We start from the raw sequence: 24388 nt of genomic DNA, 5'->3' as shown, positions 1-24388 counted from the left end.
TTACGGCCATGACTGTATATATATTCACAAAATTAATAATTATGTAATTTCTCCGATTTCCCCTGATGCTTTTTTACACCTATTTTATACACAGACATTTAATGTGTCCCTGTATACATGTTAACTAGAGATGAGCGAACTTACAGTACATTCGATTTGTTACGAACTTCTCGGCTCGGTAGTTGCTGACTTTAGCCTGCATAAATTAGTTCAGCTTTCAGGTGCTCCAGTGGGGTGGAGACTCTCTCCTAGGACTGTATCCACCTTTTCCAGACCACCGGAGTACCTGAAAGCTGAACTAATTTATGCAGGCTAAAGTCAGCAACTGCCGAGCCGAGAAGTTCGTGACGAATCGAATGTACTGTAAGTTCGCTCATCTCTAATGTTAACTGACTGGAAGTGTGCCTTAACACAAATGCACCAAGACAGGGCCTTATCCTCAGGGTAACCCAAACATTGCAGCAGGCACCTGTAGATGAACCCGCACCTGCATGCAGTGGTCTAAGGATCAGTAATCCCAATTGTCATATGCCGTAGTCATGACCTCACTCCTTGGAGCCATGATACCGTGAGTATGACACTTGACAAATGAGGCTATTGACTAGCTGTAGTAGTTAGCTGTTTCCTAACCAGGGTGCCTCCAGCTGTTGCAAAACTACAACTCTCTCAGCCAAAGGCTGTCCGGGCATGCTGGGAGTTGTAGTTTTGCCACAGCTGGAGGCACCCTGGTTGGGAAACCCGTTGTTAGATGCTTGTAAAAAGAGCGAGCTTGTAAAACGGATCACCCCTAGATCGAAGAGGTAAGTAATCATTTTTTTGTTTTACCTATCTATTGAAGGACTCTCTGTCACTCAGAGTTCTCATATAACTAATGTGCAAAGTGAGAAACCGACTGTCCGGCACTACATGCAAGAGTAAGGCCCGTCTGTATAGCAGCCTAAATTCTGTTGGCGGGGGTGATGCAATGCAGGTGGTGCTCTATCCTGGATAGCACAAATCACTTCCATGCAATGGTCCGCAGCGGGTGGTGGTGCCGGGACTTCTCTCAAAGACGGCGCAACAGCTGTTTCGTAGCTCGCACTACTTCATCAGGCCATCAGCCTGATGAAGTAGCGCGAGCTATGAAACAGCTGTTTGACCGTCTATGAGAGAGGTCCCGGCGCCACCGCCCGCTGCGGACCTAGCTGCACCCTGCACTTCGTACAGCATCACGAATAAAGTCACGTTTTACAGCAGAATTCCGGTGAGTGCCATCCTTATTTTCTATTTGGAAACGTTCTCATATAACTGAAATGAAGAAAGTAAACTCCAGCTCGGCTCAGGAAAATGTGGCTTTATTCACATCAACGAGGCAACAGGTACAGAGAGGAAGTGACGCGTTTCGCCAGGTGCTGGCCTTGGTCATACCTTAGTCGTGGTACGACTAAGGCCAGCACCTGGCCGAAACGCGTCACTTCCTCTCTGTACCTGTTGCCTCGTTGATGTGAATAAAGCCACATTTTCCTGAGCCGAGCTGGAGTTTACTTTCTTAATTTCCATTGTTCTGGGTGAGGTCCACACCTTCTCCTTGCTCGGGGTCCAGACCAGGGATAGAGCCGGAATATCTCTACTTTTTCACAAGTTCTCATATAACTACACTGAGCAGCTGTGGTTATTACCTCCTCCGTGCTGTATAAAGTATTGCTCCATATTATCACAGTCCAGCTTAGTGCGGCAGAATATAATGGCTTGGTCCATGTTATGTTCCTTGATGGCACGCAGCGCGTACTCTCCCTTCAGGATTTTTATTGCTTCTGACATAGTTTCTGAAATGTAAAAGCTGTGATCAGATACACTGAATAACATCTCTTACATATACTAATTCAGATTTATCACAAAAATAGATTACCTGCAGAAGTACCACCGGGCCTAGTGTTATCTTTGTCGTGTACACCATCAGTCTGGGGAGAGAAACAAGTATTTTACATTTATATGTATTCTGAGGTTCCATGTGACAGGCGGATGACCTCCTTTACTTTTACTTGTTATTTTAGTGGTGGGAATGGCTGCGTTGCATGACTATAGACTCTTTCCTTTGGCATGCTCCCCTACATGGTGCCAGGCCTGTGATTTCAAGTAATTATATATTTTTCAATCCAATATGAAAAGACAGGGGTTCCAGCTCCACCAAAAAATTGTTAAAAATAGGTAACTTTAATTCATATCACATAAAAAAAAAATGATGAAAGGAAAACACACACAACAAAAAAAGTGCTCTAGTGAGCTAAAAACCCACGCGTTTCGAACAAATATGTTCTTAATCATGGCATATGGTCTGCTCACTAGATATATATTTTTCAGTGTATACTGAAGCAGATATTTTTAGCTACTTTTGGCAAGATAGGGCAACACAGCCATACCATGAGATCACAAAGAGGAAGATTTATCAAAATGAGTGGGAGGCAAAGTTGTCCAGTTGCCCATAGCAACCAATCAGATCGCTTCTTTCATTTTTCACAGGCTGTGTTAAAAGGGGTACTCCGGTGGAAAACAAATTTTCTTTTCTTTTTCTTTTAAATCAACTAGTGCCAGAAAGTTAAACAGATTGGTAAATTACTTCTATTAAAAAATCTATACTCTTCCAGTACTTTTAAGCAGCTGTATGCTACAGAGGAAATTCTTTTTTTTTTGTCTTGTCCACAGTGCTCTCTGTTGACACCTGATGCCCATATCAGGAACTGTCCAGAGCAGGAGAAAATCCCCATAGCAAACCTATGCTACTCTGGACAGTTCCTGATACAGGCATCAGGTGTCAGCAGAGATCACTGTGGACAAGACAAAAAAAGAAATTATAAAAAGAAAATACATTTCCCCTGTAGCATACAGCTGCTAAAAAGTACTGGAAGGGTAAAGATTTTTTTAATCAAAGTAATTTACAAATCTGTTTAACTTTCTGGCACCAAAAAGAAAATTTTTCCACCGAAGTACGCCTTTAAGAATGATTGGTTGCTATGGGCAACTTCGCCTCTCCACAGGTTTTGATAAATCTCCCCCAATGAGATTACAAATCTAATATATTCCCATAGTAATGTATAAAACCATATAGGTACACGTGACTTTTTGTAATCTTTTGGGATTTTATATCGTAATTAGAAGAATGTTGGATTTTCTTAACATCTTAAAAGACAAATCTGAATGTAGGCCTGGCATGGTCTGTGATGTTATATTGCATAACATCCAAATGTAGTTTGATATTGTATAAGAGAAGTCCCTGTGGAAACAGTCTCCACATAACTCATTTCCATTTATCCCAGAAACTTGAAATCAGTTCCACTGCATAGACCAGTGTTTACCAACCAGGGTGCCTCCAGCTGTTGCAAAACTACAACTCCCAGCATGCCCGGACAGCCTTCGGCTGTCCGGGCATGCTGGAAGTTGTAGTTTTGCAACAGCTGGAGGCACACTGGTTGGGAAACACTAGCATAGAACGTTGATTTTCCGAGGTTCTACAGCATCCTTACTCGAATATGGTTCTTGCCAAGTCGTTCCCACTGCTTATCTTTCTTGGGGTTGATTGGGACAACAACATGATGCACAGTTTCAGGCACAGAGTCTTCTCCTTTCAAGTCCACCCATGTAGGAAAGTGCATGATCTTCTCCGACAACTTCTTTACATCGAAAGAATGAAGGGTGGCGGAGCAAACTATCACCTAAATAGGAAACATCAAATACGTTGCGGTCTGTAACTAACATGACTGTAAAGCTACATAGCATCCTGATCTGTACCCTGGTCTAAGTCATCACATAGATGTACAATAAGGCCCGCTCACACTACGGAATTCTCGCGGCTGAATTCCGCTATGGCCCGCTCGCGGATTCCGCGCAAGGAAAGAACATGTTCATTCAATGGTGACGGCTAAGTGCCCCGCGGCCCTAGCGCCGAAGCAACTCCGGCGGCGGCCACCAGGCGGAATCTCCGCTCGCGAAATTCAGCCGCGAGAATTCTGTAGTGTGAACGGGTCTCGCGGAGACCCGTTCACACTAATGTTAAAGTTCACACCGCGGAATTGCGCCCGCGGAATTCTGCCCGGAAATTCTGAGGCAATTCCTTAGTGTGAACGGGGCCTTAGGGGTGTGAATTGGCAAGAATTTGGCGATACGATACATATCGTGATACGATATATCGAAATATATCCCGATTCTGTTTACGGGACGATATATCGCGATATATCCAGATTCTGTCTCAAAAACAATGTCTTTTACACTTTTATTAAAACTTTTTATTTTATTTTTTTTTATTTTTTATTTTTTATACCCTTTATTAGACTTTTAGGAGGAATCATTAGATTCCTCAGACAGATGAATAGAGTTCTATTGAACGCCATTGATCTGCGATCCATTGATAGAGCCTAGTCAAACCAGGCTCTATCAATGACAGAGCCACGGGACAGCTGGAAGCAGAGGTAAGCCCTCCGGCTACCTCCACAGGGGATCGCCCACCCGCGATCGCGCTGTGGGGGGGGGGGGGGGGTAATGGCAATCCACCCCACTAGCTCACCAGGGAGCATTCACAATATCCTTTTAGACGCCGCTGTCAGCTTTGACAGCGGTGATCTAAAGGGTTAATAGCCAGCCGCGGCGATCGCTGCATGCTGGCTATTAGCAGCGGCCCGGCTACTGAAAACAGCTGGGGGCTGCAGAGTATGGTGTGTGCAGGAGTCCGGAGCCCGCTCCATACACCCAGAGCGATGTCGCGTCAGATGCGGCCCTGCTTGCACGAGCCGGAAAAATTCACCTGCCCGGCGCCCAGAACAGCATGTCCCGGGCGTCAGGAGATACAAATTTCACATCCCTAAAAGGATCGATTCAAAAATATTTTGAATCGATTCAGTGTCGCCAAATGAAAAATCGCGATAATCGCGCAAATCGATTTTTTCTTACATCCCATTGTACAATAATGGGGAAAAATAAAACAACATAAAAAAGGGTCATACAAAAACCTAGAGTACCTTGAATACTGTGCAGAGAGGGGCAAAAGTAAGCCAGTCCCTACCTGTAATCTCTTCCCATCCGAGGTGACCTGCGGGATCTGATGATGAATTCTATTAATGAAGTCGGAATATCCCTGGGACAACAGTCCATCCTGGAAACACACGGGAGCAAGAAGACAAGTCTGTAAGTCAGTGTCACACCCTATGACCGAGATAAAGAGGAGGTATACAGACAATGCACATGTGTCTAAAGTGTCATAAATCGATCACTGCCTGCTTCTATTGGAGAAGGTTACCTTAATAAAAAATAACCTAAAACACAAAGTTATAGTGCAGAAAAAGGGATACAAGAAGAGAATACATTCAAAAAAGAAAGTATCAATTATTTATATTATTATGAAAAAAAGAAGGAAAATAGAAAGCTCTAGTATGCCTGTGTATGCATCACAGGGAATGTGTCACCTAAGGGTACGTTGACACTGACAAATATCTGAGCGGAATTTGCGCTGAACAAATCCACTCAGAAATGACAGTTTTTTTCTGCTCTGACTCGGCGCTGAATCTGCGAGTAATCTGCGCGAAATTCCACGCTGATTACGCACAGAAATTTCTGTACACAGTACATTAACAGTACACAGAAATTTCTGTGCGGAGTTCAGTGCAGCATAGAAGACATTGTAATTTATTTTTTTTGCGCGAATTCCGCATGAAGAACGAACATGTTCATTCTTAATGCGGAACGGAATTCAGTGACGGAATTCCGCCAGCGGAAATTCCTCAGTGTGAACTGAGGAGCAGAATTTTCATTACATGCTATGGGGTTTTTCACTGCTGAATGATTTGGAGAGGAATAAGCGAGCAGAATTACTTGCGGAAATTCCTCTGCAAACCCTCAGTGTGAATATACCCTAAATGTTTATTTTATTTTTTTTTTTTTTTTGACCGATTAGAACCAGATACTGAACATTTTTTTCTAATCTGTTTTCTCTATTTTTAAATAAAAATTAAAGGCAGGGGTGGTTTATTATGATGGGCGGAGTGAACTGGGAGGTTTAAAGGGGTACTCCGGTGGAAAACTTTTTTTTTTTTAATCAACTGTGTCAGAAAGTTAAACAGATTTGTAAATTACTTCTATTAAAAAAATCTTAATCCTTCCAGTACTTATTAGCCGCTGAATACTACAGAGGGAATTCTTTTCTTTTTGGAACACAGAGCTCTCTACTGAATCACGAGCACAGTGCTCTCTGCTGACATCTCTGTCCATTTTCAGACCTGTCCAGAGTAGAAGAAAATCCCCATAGCAAACATATGCTACTCTGGACAGTTCCTAAAATGGACAGAGATGTCAGCAGAGAGCACTGTGCTCATGATGTCAGCAGAGAGCTCTGTGTTCCAAAAAGAAAAGAATTTCCTCAGTAGTATTCAGCAGCTAATAAGTACTGGAAGGATTAAGTTTTTTTAAATAGAAGTAATTTACAAATCTGTTTAACTTTCTGGCACCAGTTGATAAAAAAAAGAAAAGAAAAAAAAAAAAGTTTTCCACCGGAGTACCCCTTTAAACCTCACAGTTCACTCCGCCCATCATAATAAACCACCCCTGCCTTAATTTTTATTTAAAAATAGAGAAAATAGAAACAGATTAGAAAAAAAGCATGTTTCAGTATCTAAATCGGTCAAAAAAATTAATAAATAAAAAAAATACGTTCCCTCAATGTCACACTCCCTCCTTCCATTATTCAACAGCTGCGTGACTCTTTTCCATTCAAATGGTGTAGCAAATCGATCACATATCTAGGGATTCAGGTCCCTGCTACCCTCTCAGACACGTTTACCCTCAATTACCCCCCCTCTCTTACACCTACTGAGGACAGACTTGGCCAGATGGGAGCGCAGGGACTTTTCATGGATAGGGAGGATCAATATACTGAAGATGAATATCCTACCTCGTCTCCTGTATTTATTCTCCACAATCCCAGTTGTCCTCCCCCAATCCTTTTTCAGGGAGCTCTCTGCACTCCTTTCTGGCTTTGTTTGGGCAAATAGACACCCGAGACTGGCACACAGGATCCTGGTCAGACGTAGATTGGATGGAGGCCTGGGCATGCCTGACTGCCTCTTTTATCACATTTCTGCGGTTCTGGCCAGGACCCTGGACTGTTTCTCACCCTCCCCTGCCAAACTATGGATAGGTCTTGAACGTGATGCCTCTGAATTAGACCCCAAAACAATTATGTGGCTACCTGATGGTAAGCTCACAACACGGTCTCTCGCTGCTTTGCCACCGGTCCTAGCGAGTATGGCTCATGTCCGTAGTGTTTTCCTGGCCTCCACGGCCCTTTTCACTCCCGATGGCCCACTTACCCCTATATTTGGCAACTCATCCTTTCTGCCCGCCCTTTCCACCTCCCTCTTTCTTGGGCTTTCTGAATCAGAGTCCCCCACTTTCTCTAGTCTCCTTGCATCAACATCTTTGAGACCACTTCACGACATCTTGGGAGGGGCTCCAGCTTCCTTCCTAAATGTCTTTCAATATTCTCAGCTTAGTCACTTTTATGTACAGGCCAGGGACACACTTAAATTACACCGCCCCCTTTCCACCTTCGAGAAATTGTGTATTTCAAATTCTCGGACGCTCCGTCCAATTAGCTCCATCTATGCCCTTCTTCTTGATACGCTTCAGACTGATCCACTACCTTTTCGGATCGGTTGGGAGAGGGAATTAGCCACAACATTCGATGATGAAGAGTGGGAAAAAGCATTCCGACTTTGCCATAAGTTGTCGATTTCCTGCAGGGCACAGGAAACTAATTACAAAATTCTAACAAGATGGTACCGGGTACCAACCCTTTTATCCAAATTTTACCCAGGTGTTTCTGATGCCTGTTGGAGTTGTGGTGAGCCAGGAGGGTCAATGTCCCATATATGGTTATTATGCCCGAAACTGACTCCTTTTTGGTCCCAAGTACTGGAAGTAATTCACCAATTGACGTCTATCCGTTTACCTGTGTCCCCAGGCCCCCTTCTTCTCTCCATGCTCCCACCCTCTTTGCCAAAGTGGTCCGCCCGACTAGTTAGCTTTATGCTTCTGGCGGCTCGTACGGTCATCCCCCGATTGTGGAAATCTTCCTCTGCTCCCACATTCACTTCTTGGCTCCAGGAACTCTCCCATCTACATAGGATGGAGGAGTTGCTAGCAGACTCCAGAGGGCAAGTGGAGAGACACTATCTCATATGGGGACCGTGGATATCCTTTCTCTCCTCTGACACATACAGAACTCTCCACTTGAACTCTCAAGAAATGTCTACTGACTGATGCCTTGAGCGTGTGCCCTTACATATGATGTCAGTCTGTCCGATGTTGGGGTTCTCGCCAGTGCACCGTGCTGAAAGGTTAGTCCTCTTTATTGTCTCTCTCTCTCTGCCTGTGTTTTTCTGTCTCCTTCCAACTCCTCCTGTCTTTCTTCCGGTCTACCTGGGAGCCTTCTCCCTTTCTCATTTATTATTGCTCTTCTCTTTTTCTTGTAGGAACACTTGTGCCAGACTAGGTGCTGATATTTTATTGTCTGCCATGTATGCCTAAGTGTTTATTGTTGTCATGTTGGAGTCCTAAAAGACTAGTGTTACTGCTCCTAATATGACTTGTTTGCCATACTGCCTGTCTATTTCTTTTGGGCGCATGTGCACCACATATTTTGGCCCCTTGGTCACTTGCACATTTACTACTTTGTATGTTTAAAATCTTTAATAAACTTTACTATTGAAAAAAAAAAAAAAATACGTTTCCACTGGAGTACCCCTTTAAAAAAAATTCAAGATCATGATAGGATTAATATAAAAATGTGATTTAAACAATAGGTCATTTTCTGAGGACACATTCCCTTTAAGGGTAGGCGCATCCTCAGCATATTTCACGCTGTGGATACGCTGAAGGCAGTCACAGAGGTACTACTGAGCGAGCTCCTGGCTGCAGCTGGGTAGCTGTGTGTCCGCCCGCTATGAGCGGACACGAAGAGCTACCCCGCCATAGCCAGGAGCTCGCTCTGCAGTCCCTCTGTGACTGCTGTTGGTGCATCTGCAGCGCATTTCACGCCCCGTGTGACTCTGGAAAAGGGATGTTGAGGATTGCAATAACATGGAAGCTGAAATCAATGCCACATCAGTGCATGAGTTGTGTGTGTAGCAAAATTTGGCAAGGTTTACAACCCCCAGAGTATGAATGGAGCACTGGCCACACACACAGGCTGCACCTTATTAATTTGAGGGACAATTTTCCTCCGCTTATGTGTTCGGTGGGGGTCCCAGCAGTCAGACCCACGGTAATAGCTTTTTTTATCCCCTGCAGATAGGAGATAACTTTTGGAGATGGGATTCTCTCCTAAGGGTATATTCTCATGTACATAATCTGCTGCGGAATATCCGCAGATTTACCCGTTGAAGTCAATAGATAGCAACATGACCCGCTGCGGAATGTCTGCTGTTTAAAAACTGCAGTGGAATTTCCACAGCTGATTATGTAGGTGCCGTTGGCTGTACGGACATGCTGGGAGTTGTAGCTTTGCAACATCTAGGTGGTCCACAGTTTGGAGATCTCCGATATATACTAATCCAAAAAAACACCTTCCTAGTCAATATAATACAAACTGCTCTGTCTTCTAAACTTACAGCTTCATCAAGTACCAGGAACCGCACTTGTGATAGATTAAGTTTCCCTGTTGAAATGAGATCATCAATTCTGCCCGGAGTGCCCACCACTATATCAACCTGTAGAGAAAGCAGAGAGGTTGTCTTCAGTCTCAGCAAGGCAATGAGTGGGCACAAAACATACAAACCATTTGACTGCATTAATATTAAAGTATCAATAAGAGAAATCATTTTCTAAGCTCAAGGTTTAATGGAGAATTCCAGCAAACATTGAAATAAGAGAAAAGAAGGAAACAGGTCAGGGTTGACTCGTATGTAAGGCCCTGTCAGAAAGAAGGCTGCTTGTTTCCAATAACAACCAAAAGAATTAGAATTGTAGTGCTGAGTATAATAGGGGCTGTAATTCAGGATCAGTACAGGATCAGTAATGTGATGTATTTACAAAGTGAGAGAGTTTAAGAGGTTTAATAGTGGGTATAACGTGGAATAGAGTCTTAAGGGAAAATACAGCTTTGGTATTCTGTGGTATTCTGGCTTTAAACATCTTATCCCCGAGACGAGATGGGACGTTGCGGCCACACCCACTCAATTCAAGTCTATGGGAGGGGGCGTGGTGTGACGTCACTAGGGGCGTGGCCGTGAGGTCACGTCCCCGTCTCTGAGGCAACGCCTGGCACAGAATGCCAGGAGCTGCACAGAGATCGCATGGGGTCCCCAGCAGCAGGGCCCCTGCGATCATACATCCTTTGGATAGGGGATAAGATGTATAAAGCCGGAATACCCCTTTAACCATTCCACTGTCAAGGACATACATAATGCAATACATCCTATCTTTAAAAGCAGTATTCAGGCACTTCTAAAAAAAAAAAAAAAAAAATTATAATACTGGAAGCCAGCACCCTGCAGGTCCATTTTGGCCCGGTCTGGTCCTCCGAACTTCTGTCTTCTTCAGGACCTGCCGAATCAACCAAGACACCACTGCAGCCAGTGATTGGCTGAGCCAGCTGTTCAGAAGAAGGAAGAGGACAGGAGATCGGGGACCAGAAAGAGCTGAAAGGGAGCTGTAGAGAACCAGGGTAAGGCAAGTATGGCTTTTTTTTTTTTACGGGTCCCAGCAGATTCATTTTTATCAACAAAACTGCTAGGAAAGTTGGCTCTCCGGTATCTGCTCTATAAGGCCACGAAGATCTACACAAACACCATAAGTCCTAACAGACAACAAGGCAGCAGCCAGAATCATCTATGGGCAAAAACTATCACTAGTGTCTGTCACTAAATCTCGAGCTAAAAGGTTTCTGGGAGGGAAACATTTATCATGTAACTGTAGCATCATTAGAGTTACACTTTACGTTGTTAATATACATGCTCCTTTTACCCAGTTGTATAGGTATATTATCACTTAGTGGATGATCCGGTGATCTGTATGAGAACCACAACCGCCCTGTTTACTACTAATCAGTAGCCGACTACAGGTGCTATTGCCTTTACTGTCCTGACTTTTAACTATGTAATATACTTCTACATTGATTTGTTCTCAAACAAAGGAGCCAAATGGGCTCTTTGCACAACGAACACCGCCGGGGCTCATTGATTTGAAAGCGTTATGTCAGGTGTGGGTTATTCTAGGAGAGTTAAAGGGGTACTCCACCCCTAGACAAATGATAGGGGATAACATGTCTGATCGCAGGGGGTGCGACCGCTGGAACTCCCTGTAATCTCTAGAAAGGCACCAAGTTATTTGATGCACAGGGCAAACTCCACTCCACGTCTGATGACTGGCGACAAGTCTATGGGAGGGGGCATGACGGCTGTGTAAATGGAGGGGGTGTGGCATGATGTCACAAACACGGAAGCCCCGGCTTCTTTGTTCGTGAATGCCGCAGCGCAGGCTCAGAGATTTGGGGGGGGGTCCAGCGGCTGGACCCCCACGCGATCAGACATGTTATCCCCTAGCCTTTGGATAGGGGATGACATGACTAGAGGCGGAGTACCCCTTTAAGTGGCGAAAAATACTGCCTTCCCTTTGAGTTCCCTTTAGCGGATGATGATTGTCATGTGAACATAGCCTTAAATGGGCACTGTCATGAAATAAAAAAAATTGATATGTTGTAGTACTTAAGTACTACAACATATCTCTAATATAGTTTAATAAAAAAAAAGTGATTTTAAACCAGTTTAAAATCACTTTTAAATTCGGCCACTAGGGGTCGCCCTCCTAGTGGCCGAATGCATTCGGCAGTGACGTCAGTACAGAATTTCGTCTCATTTGAGCCTGGCAAATGAGTCGAAATTCCAGTCACTGCGGTGCTCGCTCCCGCCTGTCAATCAAACAGGCGAGAACGAGCACAGTGAAATCCAGGGCTGCGCATTGGCTCCCTGGACTCACACACTGGCCGCCTCCCTGCTGCATATTCTCCCTGCAGCAATGAGGCACATGGCTCTTACCTCTCCTTACAGCCGTGGCTCCTGTGGGGATACACCGCCTCCTCACTGCTGTGTCCTGTCATTACCGGGAGCGCGTTATACAGAGATGGGGGCGCCATTTACAGGAGGGCCCATCACACTCTGAGCAACAAGCGTGTGCCCGGCTTCCTGTCATGCTTCTACACTCTGGTAACTCTCTCTATGGTTCTGGAGGACTTTCAATCCTCCAGAAACATAGAGACAGTTTCCAGAGTGTACGGGCATAACAGGAAGCCGGGCACACGCTTGTTGCTTGCTACGGACCCCCGCTCATGGTCCAGCACAGGTGAGGGGGACGATATTGGTCGGGGGCTGGGTGTCTTCCAACACAGGGTGCCTCCAGTTGTTTCACCACTACAACTCCCAGCATGCCCTGACAGCAAATAGATGTCAGGGCATGCTGGGAGTTGTAGTGGTGAAACAGCTGGAGGCACCCTGTCAGGAGAACTAAGGGCGGAAGTCGGCCCCCAGTAGGCATCAGTGACGTTGTGCCTGCTGGGGAAGTCTGCCTGGTACTGAGCACACTACCAGGCAGACAAAATGCCATTTTTAAGATAATAAAAAAAAAAAATAAAGGCAGAAAAGGGGTTAGGGATAGATGGGCAATAGGCAGGGACAGAAGAAAAAAAAAAGAGGATGGTAGGAGCTACCCTTTAAGGCAAAAACTACACTTAGATTTCCATAAAGCAATGTTTTTCTGAAAGATTTATTGTATGTTTCCTATGGTCTCTGAGGCCAGGTAACTAACCTACATTCCAAAACTTACCCCACCCTCAAGCATAGCCAGCTGATCCTTTGCAGCAACTCCTCCAATGATAAGCAATTCCCTGCAAAACAGAACAAACAGGGATGACTTCTTCTGCACCACACACAAGAGCCACAGTGCGACAACCAAAGGATGCAATGGTTACCTTAGCTTTGGATTCTCAACATATTTCTTGAACTGTTTCACATTATTCAGAGTCTGTTCTGCCAGCTCTCTGGATGGTTCAATGATAAGGGCTTTTGGTGCATTTGGAACATTCTTGGTTTGTGCCACCTGTGCACTCCCTAAAAGGAAGGGAAAAAAAGACATGAAAAATGAGAAAAAATAAAATAAAAATTATGGGTAAGCATTGGGCAATCAAATAAAGCAACATTTGCACTTATGGGCCCAGAAAAAGCCTTAAATCTCTTAAAGCTGTTTGTCCATCAGTAAGGTCAGTTACAATAAACTAAAACCTGCCTAGTAAATAGAACAACAATGGGCCCACTCTATAACCTCAGCTTGCCACTAGGATCATGAATGGAGATATAAATGCTACGAATAATGAAAAAAGTCTTCTATAGCACATGGCTTTCCAAATGTTATTTTTTTTCCATTATATTTACTTTTTTACTGCATTGCATACTTAAAAGGAGTACTCTGGTGGAAAACTATTTTTATTTTATTTTATTTTATATTTTCAAGTCAACTGGTGCCAGAAAGCTAAACTGATTAGTAAATTAGTAAAAATCTTAATCCTTCCGGTACTTAGCTGCTGTATACTACAGATGAAGTTGTATTTCTTTCTGGAGTTCTTTTCTGTCTGACCACTGTGCCCTCTGCTGACACCCCTGTACATGTCAGGAACTGTTCAAAGTAGGAGCAAATCCCCATAGCAAACCTCTCCTGCTCTGGACAGTTCCTGACATGGACAGAGGTGTAAGCAGAGAGCACTGTGGTCAGACAGAAAAGAACTCCAGAAAGAAATACAACTTCCTCTGTAGTATCCAGCAGCTTAAAGTACAGGAAGGATTAAGATATTTAAAAATAGAAGTAATTTACAAATTTCTTTCTGGCACCAGTTCATTTAAAAAAATATATATTTTTCCACTGGAGTGCCCCTTTAAGTGTTTGTTTACCCGGTGGTGTGGCCTGGATGCCTAGCTAAGCGGTCGCACACTGAGGAGCTCCCGCTGGCCGGCACCTTTTACCCTGCATATGAGGTTTTTACCTAATTTTTGCAGGCTTTCATGACCCCCAAAAATTATTTTGATCACAGCCACTGACAGTCGGATAGGCGTAGCGCGACTTACGAGATGCCCTGCCACCACGCCCACCCCCTGTATGTCATCTCTCAGACCGCTGTGTGATTGACACCCAGCTCCCAGCACAAGCGCTCTCCAGCTCATCTAACGTGCGCACCACTGCATTTTATCCAGGCTCGCTCCCGCCGCCGTCTGCCTGCACAGTATCGGGAACTGAAGGTCGCATGCGCTGGGACCTGTGTGTCAATCACACAGCGGTCCCAGCGCTGACAAACAGGGGGCGGGCGTGGAGGCGGGGCATCGCGTACCTCGCGCCACGCCTATCCAACAGTCAGTGGCTGTGATCAAAAGCATTTTTTGGGGTCATGAAAGCCTGCAAAAATTAGGTAAAAACATTGCTGTACACACCATCTGCACACAGTACAAAGGCTGTGTGCAGATTATAGCACCCAGATTTCATGACAGTTGCACTTCAAAAGTATTCCGGAGTCCGGTGGATCTGTGGTGGTGTCCTGGTGAGAGGCGGTGCGGAGACCAGGCTTCGGCAGAGCAGACTACTGCTGCGGCCTGCTGAATGCGGCTTCTGGTATCCTGGCTGGTGATGGTGATCCCCTGCTTATCTGCTGTGGGCGGCTTGGGACACATTAGAGGAGCCGGAGGTGAGAGCGCTGGGTCCTGAGGTCTCTGTGCCTGAAGTGAAGCGATCCTGTGAGAAAGTGGGGGGATGCTGCCATTACCGGCTCCGTGGGCATGGATACCCCATTACCCTGGAAACTCACGCTTTTCCTGAGGGGCGCACTGCTGCTGCCACACACTGAGCTCAAGGCTTAGCTCCTGCATGGTATGGAGCTCCTGTCCCTGTGCTCTCTAGGGACCTGAATCTTAGCTGCACTTCTGCCCCTGTTGAGAAGGAAGTACTGCATCCTTATTCGACTGTAGAGACCTGGTCTGGGGGCACTTGGAGGTGCTTGTGTGTGGACTCCTACTGCATTATCATTCGTGTGAAGCTCATGGACTGTGTGCTGACTCTTGCCTTGGTCTGCCTGTGAGTACAGTGCATCTGCTGGGACCTGTGGTGCTTTCCTCCCCCCCCCCCCCGTTAAGGGCTGCAATATCTTCTGAAGTACCCGGCCTCTCCCGAACTGTGTGCTTGCTGTGACTTGTGGTGCCTCGCACACTTGCTGGGGTCTGCTTTGCCGCTTGGGGTGACCTGTGCTCCTAGTGACTCTCTACCTGCTCTCTGTGTGCCCTGTCAACCATGGGTGGCCCAGTGGTAGTAACAGAAGTAAGAAATCCAAACTAAATACTGCAGCCGACTTCTGATGAGGAAGCCTCCTCTGATAATGGGTCTTCCCGCTCTTGTGATCCGTCCCACTGGGACCCTGGTGCTCAGACCCTGTTTGCTGCTAAAGTCTCTGTGCAGGCAACGAAAGAGCTGAGCCAGTTAAAATCTGGACTGTCCTAGGGGCGACTCTCCTGATCCTCCACTGTCATTGTTTGAGGGATCTCGGACTCCTCCACAGCAACAGTCCCTGAAAGGCCTGCATAAGATGCTGTTACAATGGACCAGCGGTTCTCTGAACTACTGGCTGCCTTTACCTCCTGTCAAGCGATTATGGTGTGCAAGGTGGATGAACTGCTGCAGGAGTTTATCTTACTACTTGAGACTCAAAAGATACGCGAGCGGACTGAGGAGGTGGAGCGCTGGGTCTCTACAGTGGAGGATACTCTCCATCCTTTGCCGGATCAAGTTGCATTCCTTCAGCTCCAAGTGACGGGAGTCCTGAGCCGCATGGATGATATGGAAAAAAATCGCTTACGGCGCAATATTTGCCTCAAAGGCTTTCCTAAAAAAAAAAAAAAAAATGAATGAATGAAAAGGTGGAAGGGAATGACCCTGTGTCGTTCCTTGCAACGTGGCTGAAGGAGATTCTTCCAGCGGATACCTTCTCTCCTTATTTCTCTGTTGAAAGGGCCCACAAAGTATCGGCTCGGCCTCCCCCTGGGAGTCCTCCACGCCTTTTCCTAGCAAAACTTCTCCACTTCAAAGACAGGGAAGCTGCTCATCATGCAGTGCAAATAAAGGGGGACGTCATCTGTAGTGGTAGCAGAGTATCCTTTTATCCGGACTTCTCGTTGGAGTTACACAAGCAGCAGGTTAAGTTCACCGAGGTTCGGTCAAAGCTTTGTGCAAAGGGCTACCGCTACTTAATGTTGTATTGCTCGCCTGAGGGTGGTGGATGGGGCCGCCACGAAATTCTTCACCTCCCCGACTGAGGCTCTCCACTGGGTTGATGCAGCCCTGCCTGAAAAGTACTGGACTGTACTACCCGGGACTGCTCTCTCCTCATTTTCCCCTTAGTTAGTGGTTAGGGAGCTAGTTTGCCCCGTGAATCTCCCTAGGTTCCAGTTATCCTTAGGGGTCATTTTCCTTAGTTACGGGCCATTTAAGTGTTAATGGTGGGGTGGTGGGAGGGTTTTGGTATTATTTGATCAGTTTAACAGGCATTCTTCTAACGCCCCGAGGTAGTTGCATTTAGGGTATAGCACTGCACTGTGCACTGTGTTAGGGCATAGAGTTTATATTCTGTCCGTTTAGTGCTAGACAGGGAAGTTTTGGGGAATAGTTTGTGTGTTGGATGTGAGCGTTATGTGTGGACCCGGTGCTCTCTTCTTCCTTGCTCTGGTCCTCCCTTGGTCTTTTCCTGTGTTTGCTCTTTCCTGCTTGTGATGATGGGGACCCTAAAAGGTAGTTAGCTGGAACGTGCGGGGGCTTAACTCCAAATTTAAAAGGGCCTTATGCTTAGACTGTGAAAAGTCAGTCTCATATTATATGTCTACAAGAGACTCCTATAACAGGCCAGAAGGTTCTTGCCCTGAAAAGGGCTCGATACCACAGGGTTATCAAGCCTCCAACACTAACTACGCTAGGGTGTCTCTGTACTGATTGCTAAATCTTTGCCGTTGGTTGTTTCCCAGGCTGCTTGTGACCATTTTGGGAGATTTGTGATATTGCACTGTTCTGTCGACTCTTTTTCCTTTGTTCTTGTCTCTGTTTATGAGCCTCCTCCTTTTCAGGTCTCTGTGCTAGAGCTGATTACTAATAAACTTTGTTTCCTTCTGACCCAGTCCTTTTTATAGGTGACTTTAATGTGGCTCCAGATCCTCAGCTTGACCGCACCACTGCTGCTAACCCTGGTTCTCCTTCCTTTACTAATTGGCACTTGGCCTGACAGAACTCTATAGACACAATTACCCGACTGCGACTGCATTTTCCTTGTACTCTGTGGTCCTTCTCTAGCATCGACCTTGCCCAGGCTTCTGAGGATCTCCTCCAAGTGTTAAGAGATGTTTCCTATACCATTAGGGGGATCTCAGACCACTCAGCTGTACTTGTGGTCCTCAACTTAGGTCCTAGTCCCCCTTCCAGTCTTTGGCACATGCACCTTGGCTGGTTGAGGGCTGAGGCAGTTGCGGAGGCGTTGGGGGTGGCTCATGCTGAGTACTGGGAGCATAAGCTTCTTCTCCTGATCCCTTAGTTCAGTGGGATGCGTATAAAGCCACGATATGGGGTGTCTATGTAGCGGGCCAGAGGAAGCTTAGGTCGGCTATGGAGGATGGCTGCAGGTGGAGGTGAATACTTTGGAGGCGGAGTATGTCAGGGATCCCTCCCCAGATAATGAGAGGACGTGAGCTAGGGCCCAGAGGTCTATTTTAGGTGGTTCAGAGGGATAGGATCCAGTTGCGGTTGGCAGACAGGGAGGCGTCCCTTTTTGAGTTTGGGGACAAGAATGGGAAGTTGCTGGCTTATTTGGAAAGAGCTAGTCGACCAGCCCCCCCTATTCCGTTTATCAGGTGTGATGATGGTGCTGTTGTGTGAGACCCCCAGATGATTAACTCCGTCTTCAGAGACTTCTGTGTCTCTTTATATTCTTCTCCTGTTCAGCCCCGTCAGGGGGAAATCCTAATTTTTCTACAACACCTATCCCTTCCATGCTTAGTCGGGCAGAGGCGTTAGATGCTCCTTTTACAGTTGAAGAGTTGAGTCAGGCTATTCGTGATCTTCCTTCTGGGAAGACCCCGGGTCTGGATGGGATGATTGGTGACTGGTACGGGATGAATGAGGAGAGGCTGGCCCCTATACTCCATGGATTGTTTTACTCGGTGGCTGTCGCAGACTCTCTTCCAGACTATAAGGGAGGCTTTGATTGTTGTACTCCCCAAACCTGGTAAGGATCAGTTGCTGCCTGATTCTTATAGACCTCTCCATGCTCAATGTTGATATAAAAATTTTAGCTAGAGTGTTGGCTACTCACATTTCTGGTGTCATTGCCTCTGTCATTCATCCTGAACAAACTGAATTTACACCGGTTAGAGCTACTGATGTTAATGTTAAGTGCCTACAACTTAATATTGCAGCGGTGGGGGCTGGATTTCCTTCCGGAGTGGTAGTTAGTTTAGTTGTTTACAAGGCCTTTGATTCTGTAGTATGGCTCTATCTCTGGGAGCGCTTGGGTTTGGTTCCCATTTCTGTGCTTGGGTCCGCCTGTTATATGATAACCCTAGGGCCCGCATTCACACTAATTTGGATGTCTCTGCACCTTTTCCCTTAGGTCGTGGGACGAGGCAGAGATGTCCGCTGTCCCCTTTCCTATTTGCACTTGCAGTGGAGCCTTAAGCGGAGGCCATCCGTATGGATCCCACTATTTGTGGTATAACCAGGGGTTCTATTGTTGAAAAGGTATCCCTATATGCAGATGATACGTTAGTGTACTAGGCGGATGCAGAGGGTCCTCTCCTGTCTTTAATGGAACTACTTGACCGGTTTGGTTCGACATCACGGTCACTCGTGACATCACCGCCATACCCCTCAATGCAAGTCTATGGAAGGGGGCGTGATGGCCATGACGTCACGAGCCCCCCGACACTGTAAACATATGCCGGGTGCAGCACAGAGATCGCGGAGGTCCCCAGCGGCGGCGGTTCTGTATGATCACGAAGGGGTATGACTTCTGGGGCTCAAAGTCTCCAACCAAAATGAAACAGCAGTCAGCTGTGCACACTGGTGCTTCATTTATTGTCTGCAGAAGCTGCCAGTGATAGCGGAATACATTGCTTGGATATGGCAGTCCAATAGCGAGTGAAGGGAGCAGCAGTGAGCATGAATTCCTGCCAAATTGTGACTGGAGGCCCAGGACCATCAAACACTTCACCTCTTTGTGATCTGGCTGTCTGTCCAGTTTGTCCTGCATTGTATTCATGAATAATTTGAAATAAAGAATTTAGAATTTATATAATTTTATACTGCAACACTTGGTAAGTGCTGATCAGCTTCTACATTTATACTTTTGGAGTTAGACTGTTGTTTTCTAAAAGCTATTTGAGCATCACCCTGCTGCTCCTACTTAATGTGGATCCATTGACTCTACTGGTGCTGGGACTTCTAGTTCTAGTCAGGCTGTGCCAGCAATATGTGCCTACATCCCATATTGTGGATAGGGGATGTTAGTTAATGGCCAACCCCTTTAAAGGGGTACTCCACCCCTAGACATCTTATCCCCTATCCAAAGGATAGGGGATAAGATGTCTGATCGTGGGGGTCCCGCCACTGGGGACCCCCGCAATATAGCATGCGGCACCCACCTGTTTCTTGTCCGGAAGCGCTGGAGGGTCTGGGTTGCGACCACGGAAACGGAAGTCCGTGACGTCATGACTCCGCCCGTGGGTGCCGCATGCTATATTGCGGGGGTCCCCAGCGGCGGGACCCCCGCGATCAGACATCTTATCCCTTATCCTTTGGATAGGGGATAAGATGTCTAGGGGTGGAGTACCCCTTTAAGGAAGGTACTGTGATACTGTACACTAGCCAGTGCATATCTCTATTCTCTTAGGTAATTCAATTAAGGTAATTCAGAAACACTTATCAAATGAAATGCAAGAGAAAAGTAGCATCATGTGCATTGAAAAAAGTGCAAATGAGGTGCAAGATACTTTCTCTTGTTGTTTATGACAGATTCGGCAAAACAAACTTGTCATGTGCGAGACAGATTTAATATCAAGCACATTTTTAAGTGGTGAATGTGTAAAACGACCATATAGTGTACTTAACACCACAACCTTGATAATTCTGCCACATTGTGAACTGAATAATGCTACTTGTTCTCCATTTGTTAAGTGTCACTAAAGACAAATGAGTCCCAATGCTTTAAAGAAAACCCACACACTAAACATTTCACAAGCTGTAATATTGTGTAATTTTCATTAAAGAGGTATTCCAGAATTATTATTTATTTTGTTTTTGACTTTGCTACAGTGGCTGTATAGTTATTGTAGGGGAATGTTTATCAAAACCTGTCCAGAGGAAAAGTTGCTGAGTTGCCATAGCCACCAATCAGATCGCTTCTTTCATTTATTACTTCTTCATTTACCAGAGGCCTTTTAAAAAATGAAAGCGATCCGATAGGAATTTTTTCCAGGTGTGCTTCATTGGGTGTGGCGGCTGATGTGTGGGAGGGAGAAAAGTGACTTCACGCAAACAAGGAATCCTGGGACTTGTAGTTGGGGGGAGAAAACTCCAACAGGAAATAGCAATTTCAAAAAAAGAAAGCTGCAGCATTATAGTGGACTCCTCATCCCTAAGCATGTCCATTACTGTCTGGTAGTTAAGTACTAAAATCACTTTATGGTGGATAACCGCTTAAACTCCTTAAAGGAGTTGTCTGGAAAAAAAAGTGACGGTCAACTGCATCCGGATAGCAGTGCCATGAAGGTTGAGAATAGGAATACCCTTTTCCAGTGAAAACAATTGCCTTTTCACTTGCAGACCCTTTCTTTATCATATTTGCTAAATACTGGGAGTCCACTCCATTCATTGTCTATGGCAGCTACTGGAGATAGCTTAGCGCTGTATGTCCTATACCGTATGAAAACATACCGTATATACTCGAGTATAAGCCGATTTTTTCAGCACGTTTTTCACAGGGACATTCATGCGCAAACATCCCTGTGCGTCATCATCAATTCAACGTCACTATTCCAGGCCCGAAGCGAGTAGAAGAGGCCCTCCCGTTGAAGATGGGACAACCCGGAACGACTATTCCTCCCCACCGGACGGCCCTGCAGCACAAATGGCCCGGACCAGGTCACCCTTCTTACCCACCGAGGGGAGGAGAGTAGAAAACTAAAGGGGGGGTCTGGATGATGACGAAGGCCGCAGTGGTCTTCAACCTGCGGACCTCCAGATGTTTCAAAACTACAACTCCCAGCATGCCCCGGTTTTGAAACATCTGGAGGTCCGCAGGTTGAAGACCACTGTCATTGAAAGGAGGTGATGATGAAGGGGGGGGGATGATGACAGATGGTGATGATGAAGGGGAGGTGTGGGATGATGACAGGGGGATGATGACAAGCGGTGATGAAGGGGGGTGGGATGATGACAGGTGGTGATGATGAGGGGGGGTGTGGGATGATGACAGGCGGTGATGATGAAGGGGGGTGGGATGATGACAGGCGGAGATGATGAAGGGGGTGTGGGATGATGAAGGGGGATGACGACAGGGTAATGATGAAGGGGGGGATGATGACAGGTTAATGATGAAGGGGGGATGATGACAGGCGGTGATGATGAAGGGGGATGATGACAGGGTGATGATGATGAGGGTGTTAATGATGGGGGTCTGGATGATGACAGGCGGTGATGATGAAGGGGGGTCTGGATGATGACGGGGGTCTGGATGATGACATGGGGGGATGATGTATTTCACACCCTAGGCTCATAGTCAAGTCAATAACTTTTCCTGGGTTTTTGGGGTGAAATTAGGGGCCTCGGCTTATATTCGGGTTGGCTTATACTCGAGTATATAAAGTATTAGGGATACAGAAGCATATTATTGAGGTTTGGAAGATTTAGAAAAAAAAGCAAATGTTCAGCAGGAGACAGAAAGCAATGTGGCCCCTCTACTACGTGTCACACAGGTTATTATTTTTCACCATGTCAAAGTCAACAGAAGAAGAAGAAGAGTCTGTGCACATACCTGCATTCTGTGATTTCACAACTTGGCCTTCCGGGGCCTTGCACAGAGCAACAAACCCGTCCTTAGGAGGAAACTTGAACTCCTCATCTCCAAAGTTAAACTTCAGTTCAGCATTCTGAGGTGAACAAACAAACAGACGTTACCAGACAAATCAATGGGATTATGTTAATGAGTAAATCCAATAAATAATCGCAAAATGAAAGATAAGAATACATAATACTTGTATAGCATTATTGGATATACCAGCACTACATAAGAAACAGGAAATAAAATAACTTTACCTTCAAAACACACGATGCAAAGAAGGCCTGGTTCTTTAGATGAGAAGGGATGTCAAACGCATGACCAAGGTCCTTGCCTAAATGGGTGGAAGAAAGCACACCGATTATCACGAGACCTATCGACCTATCCATTGTAGGACACTGTACAGACTACTCACCATTTTTAGAGAACTTTACACGGCCACCATCTATGTCCAGATAACAGCCAATAGTGTCATGCATTGTGAATTCCTGCATAAGAATAAAATGAGTTAAGATCTTTTATTCTATATAAAGGAAATTTGTTGAAATTTACAAAAGCGTTCTATAGAAAAAAAAAAAAAACACAACATGCTCACAGTGACCAATCACATTGCTTCCTTCATTCACAAAAGAGGCTCTGAACTAAACTTTGCACCCGATTTGATACATTTCTAACTTTTATAAGTCTAGGAAAAATAATTAGCTTGTTCCGCCGGCACTAGGACCGCTCACAAATGCGCCATCTTAATAGATAGACAATGTATAGCCGAGTGGAATCTGCAGACACAAACAAACACGTTTATTGTTTCTGCGGATACCATAATCTGGATTTCCGTGGCATTTGTTTCTGCTGTGGAAATAACATCGTGTCAACGGTGCAGCGGAATCCCATTGAAATCAATGAGACTTTGCTGCAGCAGAATTCCAGGGCTTATTTTTTCTGGCAGATTCGTAAATTCCTCCATGTGAACACGACTTTAAAAGGAGCACAATTTTTTTTTTTTTTTTTTTTTTAAATCAACTGGTGCCAGAAAGGTGAAGAGATTTGTGAATTACTTCTAGTAACAAATCTTAACCCTTCCAGTACATATCAGCTGCTGTATGCTGCAGAGGAAGTTGTGTCGTTCTTTTCTGTCTGACCACAGTGCTCTCTGCTGACACCTCTGTCCATGTCAGGAACTGTCCAGAACTGGAACAATTCCCCATAGCAAACCTCTCCTGCTCTGGACAGTTCCTGGCACGGACAAAGGTGTCAGCAGAGAGCACTGTGGTCAGACAGAAAAGAACGACACAACTTCCTCTGCAGCATACAGCAGCTGATCAGTACTGGAAGGGTTAAGATTTGTAAAAAGAAGTAATTTACAAATCTGTTTAACTTTTTGGCACCGGTTGATTTGAAATGTTTTTTTCCCACCAGAGTCTCCCCAACACAGAACATTATGTTCAAAGGGGCCCAAGAAGGCAACAGTAAGAACTACCGGCTGGGATTAAAAGGGAATGTTTAGGTTTTCTGAACTATTATATTATATATATATATATATATATATATATATATATATATATTTTTTTTTTTTATATTAGTACCTTTTTACAGGACTCTGAATTATAGGGATATTTCTTGTAAAATGTTGGCACAGCACTAGGATATGCTATCACTTTATGATGGGTGGGGGATCCGACCACTGGTGCACCACCAGTTTTGAAAATGAAGGTGCCACAACACTGTTTTTGCTAAACAGTACCGCACCCAACCATAGAAATGTGCATGGGACTGCAGTTGTTCCCATTCACTTAGAGTATCTATCATGATTGTGCTAAGTTTTATAATCCTCCCAGTTCACTGCCCCCATCATGAGAAACCTCCCCCTGCCTTTTTTTTTATTATTTTTTATAGTTTTCTACCTTGATATTTCTCTGTATTTTCTGCTCAGTCAGATTCACAGACTGGCAAGAGGTGTTACCCAACAGGTCTGACATCATCTGAAGCCATACAGGGGAGAACTTCCTCCCTCACTCTGCTACGCACAGCCCAGTTCAGTGTGAGATGAGCTATGATTGGATAAGGCTGCACACAAACCCTCAGCGTTTCCCGATTTTGGACTTCTGCCAGGCCAGCAGGAGTACAAAGTCTGTGCAAGAGAAAGAAATATCCATCTAACAGTGGGAAGTCTCTAGGATCTTCATCTTTTGCACAAAGTGAATGAGTACCGGAATGTACCTCACTGTAGAGCAGTTTTTTTCCCCAAAC

The 24388-nt window shown here is 45.4% G+C and overlaps 1 protein-coding gene across 1 annotated transcript in view; it reads right to left on the bottom strand.

Annotated features, from left to right (window-relative positions):
- The window catches only part of DDX1 (DEAD-box helicase 1), a 53687-nt gene that overhangs the window by 12655 nt on the left and 16644 nt on the right, over window positions 1–24388 (bottom strand). Inside the window, exons 10-19 of the mRNA XM_056564223.1 lie at window positions 22557–22629; window positions 22399–22475; window positions 22118–22232; window positions 12986–13124; window positions 12841–12901; window positions 9633–9731; window positions 5033–5122; window positions 3501–3689; window positions 1889–1940; window positions 1659–1805 (exon numbers count right to left, since the gene is read on the bottom strand). Coding sequence (XP_056420198.1) covers window positions 1659–1805; window positions 1889–1940; window positions 3501–3689; window positions 5033–5122; window positions 9633–9731; window positions 12841–12901; window positions 12986–13124; window positions 22118–22232; window positions 22399–22475; window positions 22557–22629 — 1042 coding nt within the window. The remainder of the gene's footprint in view (window positions 1–1658; window positions 1806–1888; window positions 1941–3500; window positions 3690–5032; window positions 5123–9632; window positions 9732–12840; window positions 12902–12985; window positions 13125–22117; window positions 22233–22398; window positions 22476–22556; window positions 22630–24388) is intronic.

Source organism: Hyla sarda, chromosome 3 (genome assembly GCF_029499605.1).
Source record: "Hyla sarda isolate aHylSar1 chromosome 3, aHylSar1.hap1, whole genome shotgun sequence".
NCBI lineage: Eukaryota > Metazoa > Chordata > Amphibia > Anura > Hylidae > Hyla > Hyla sarda.
This window is presented reverse-complemented; position numbering and strand designations above follow the sequence as displayed.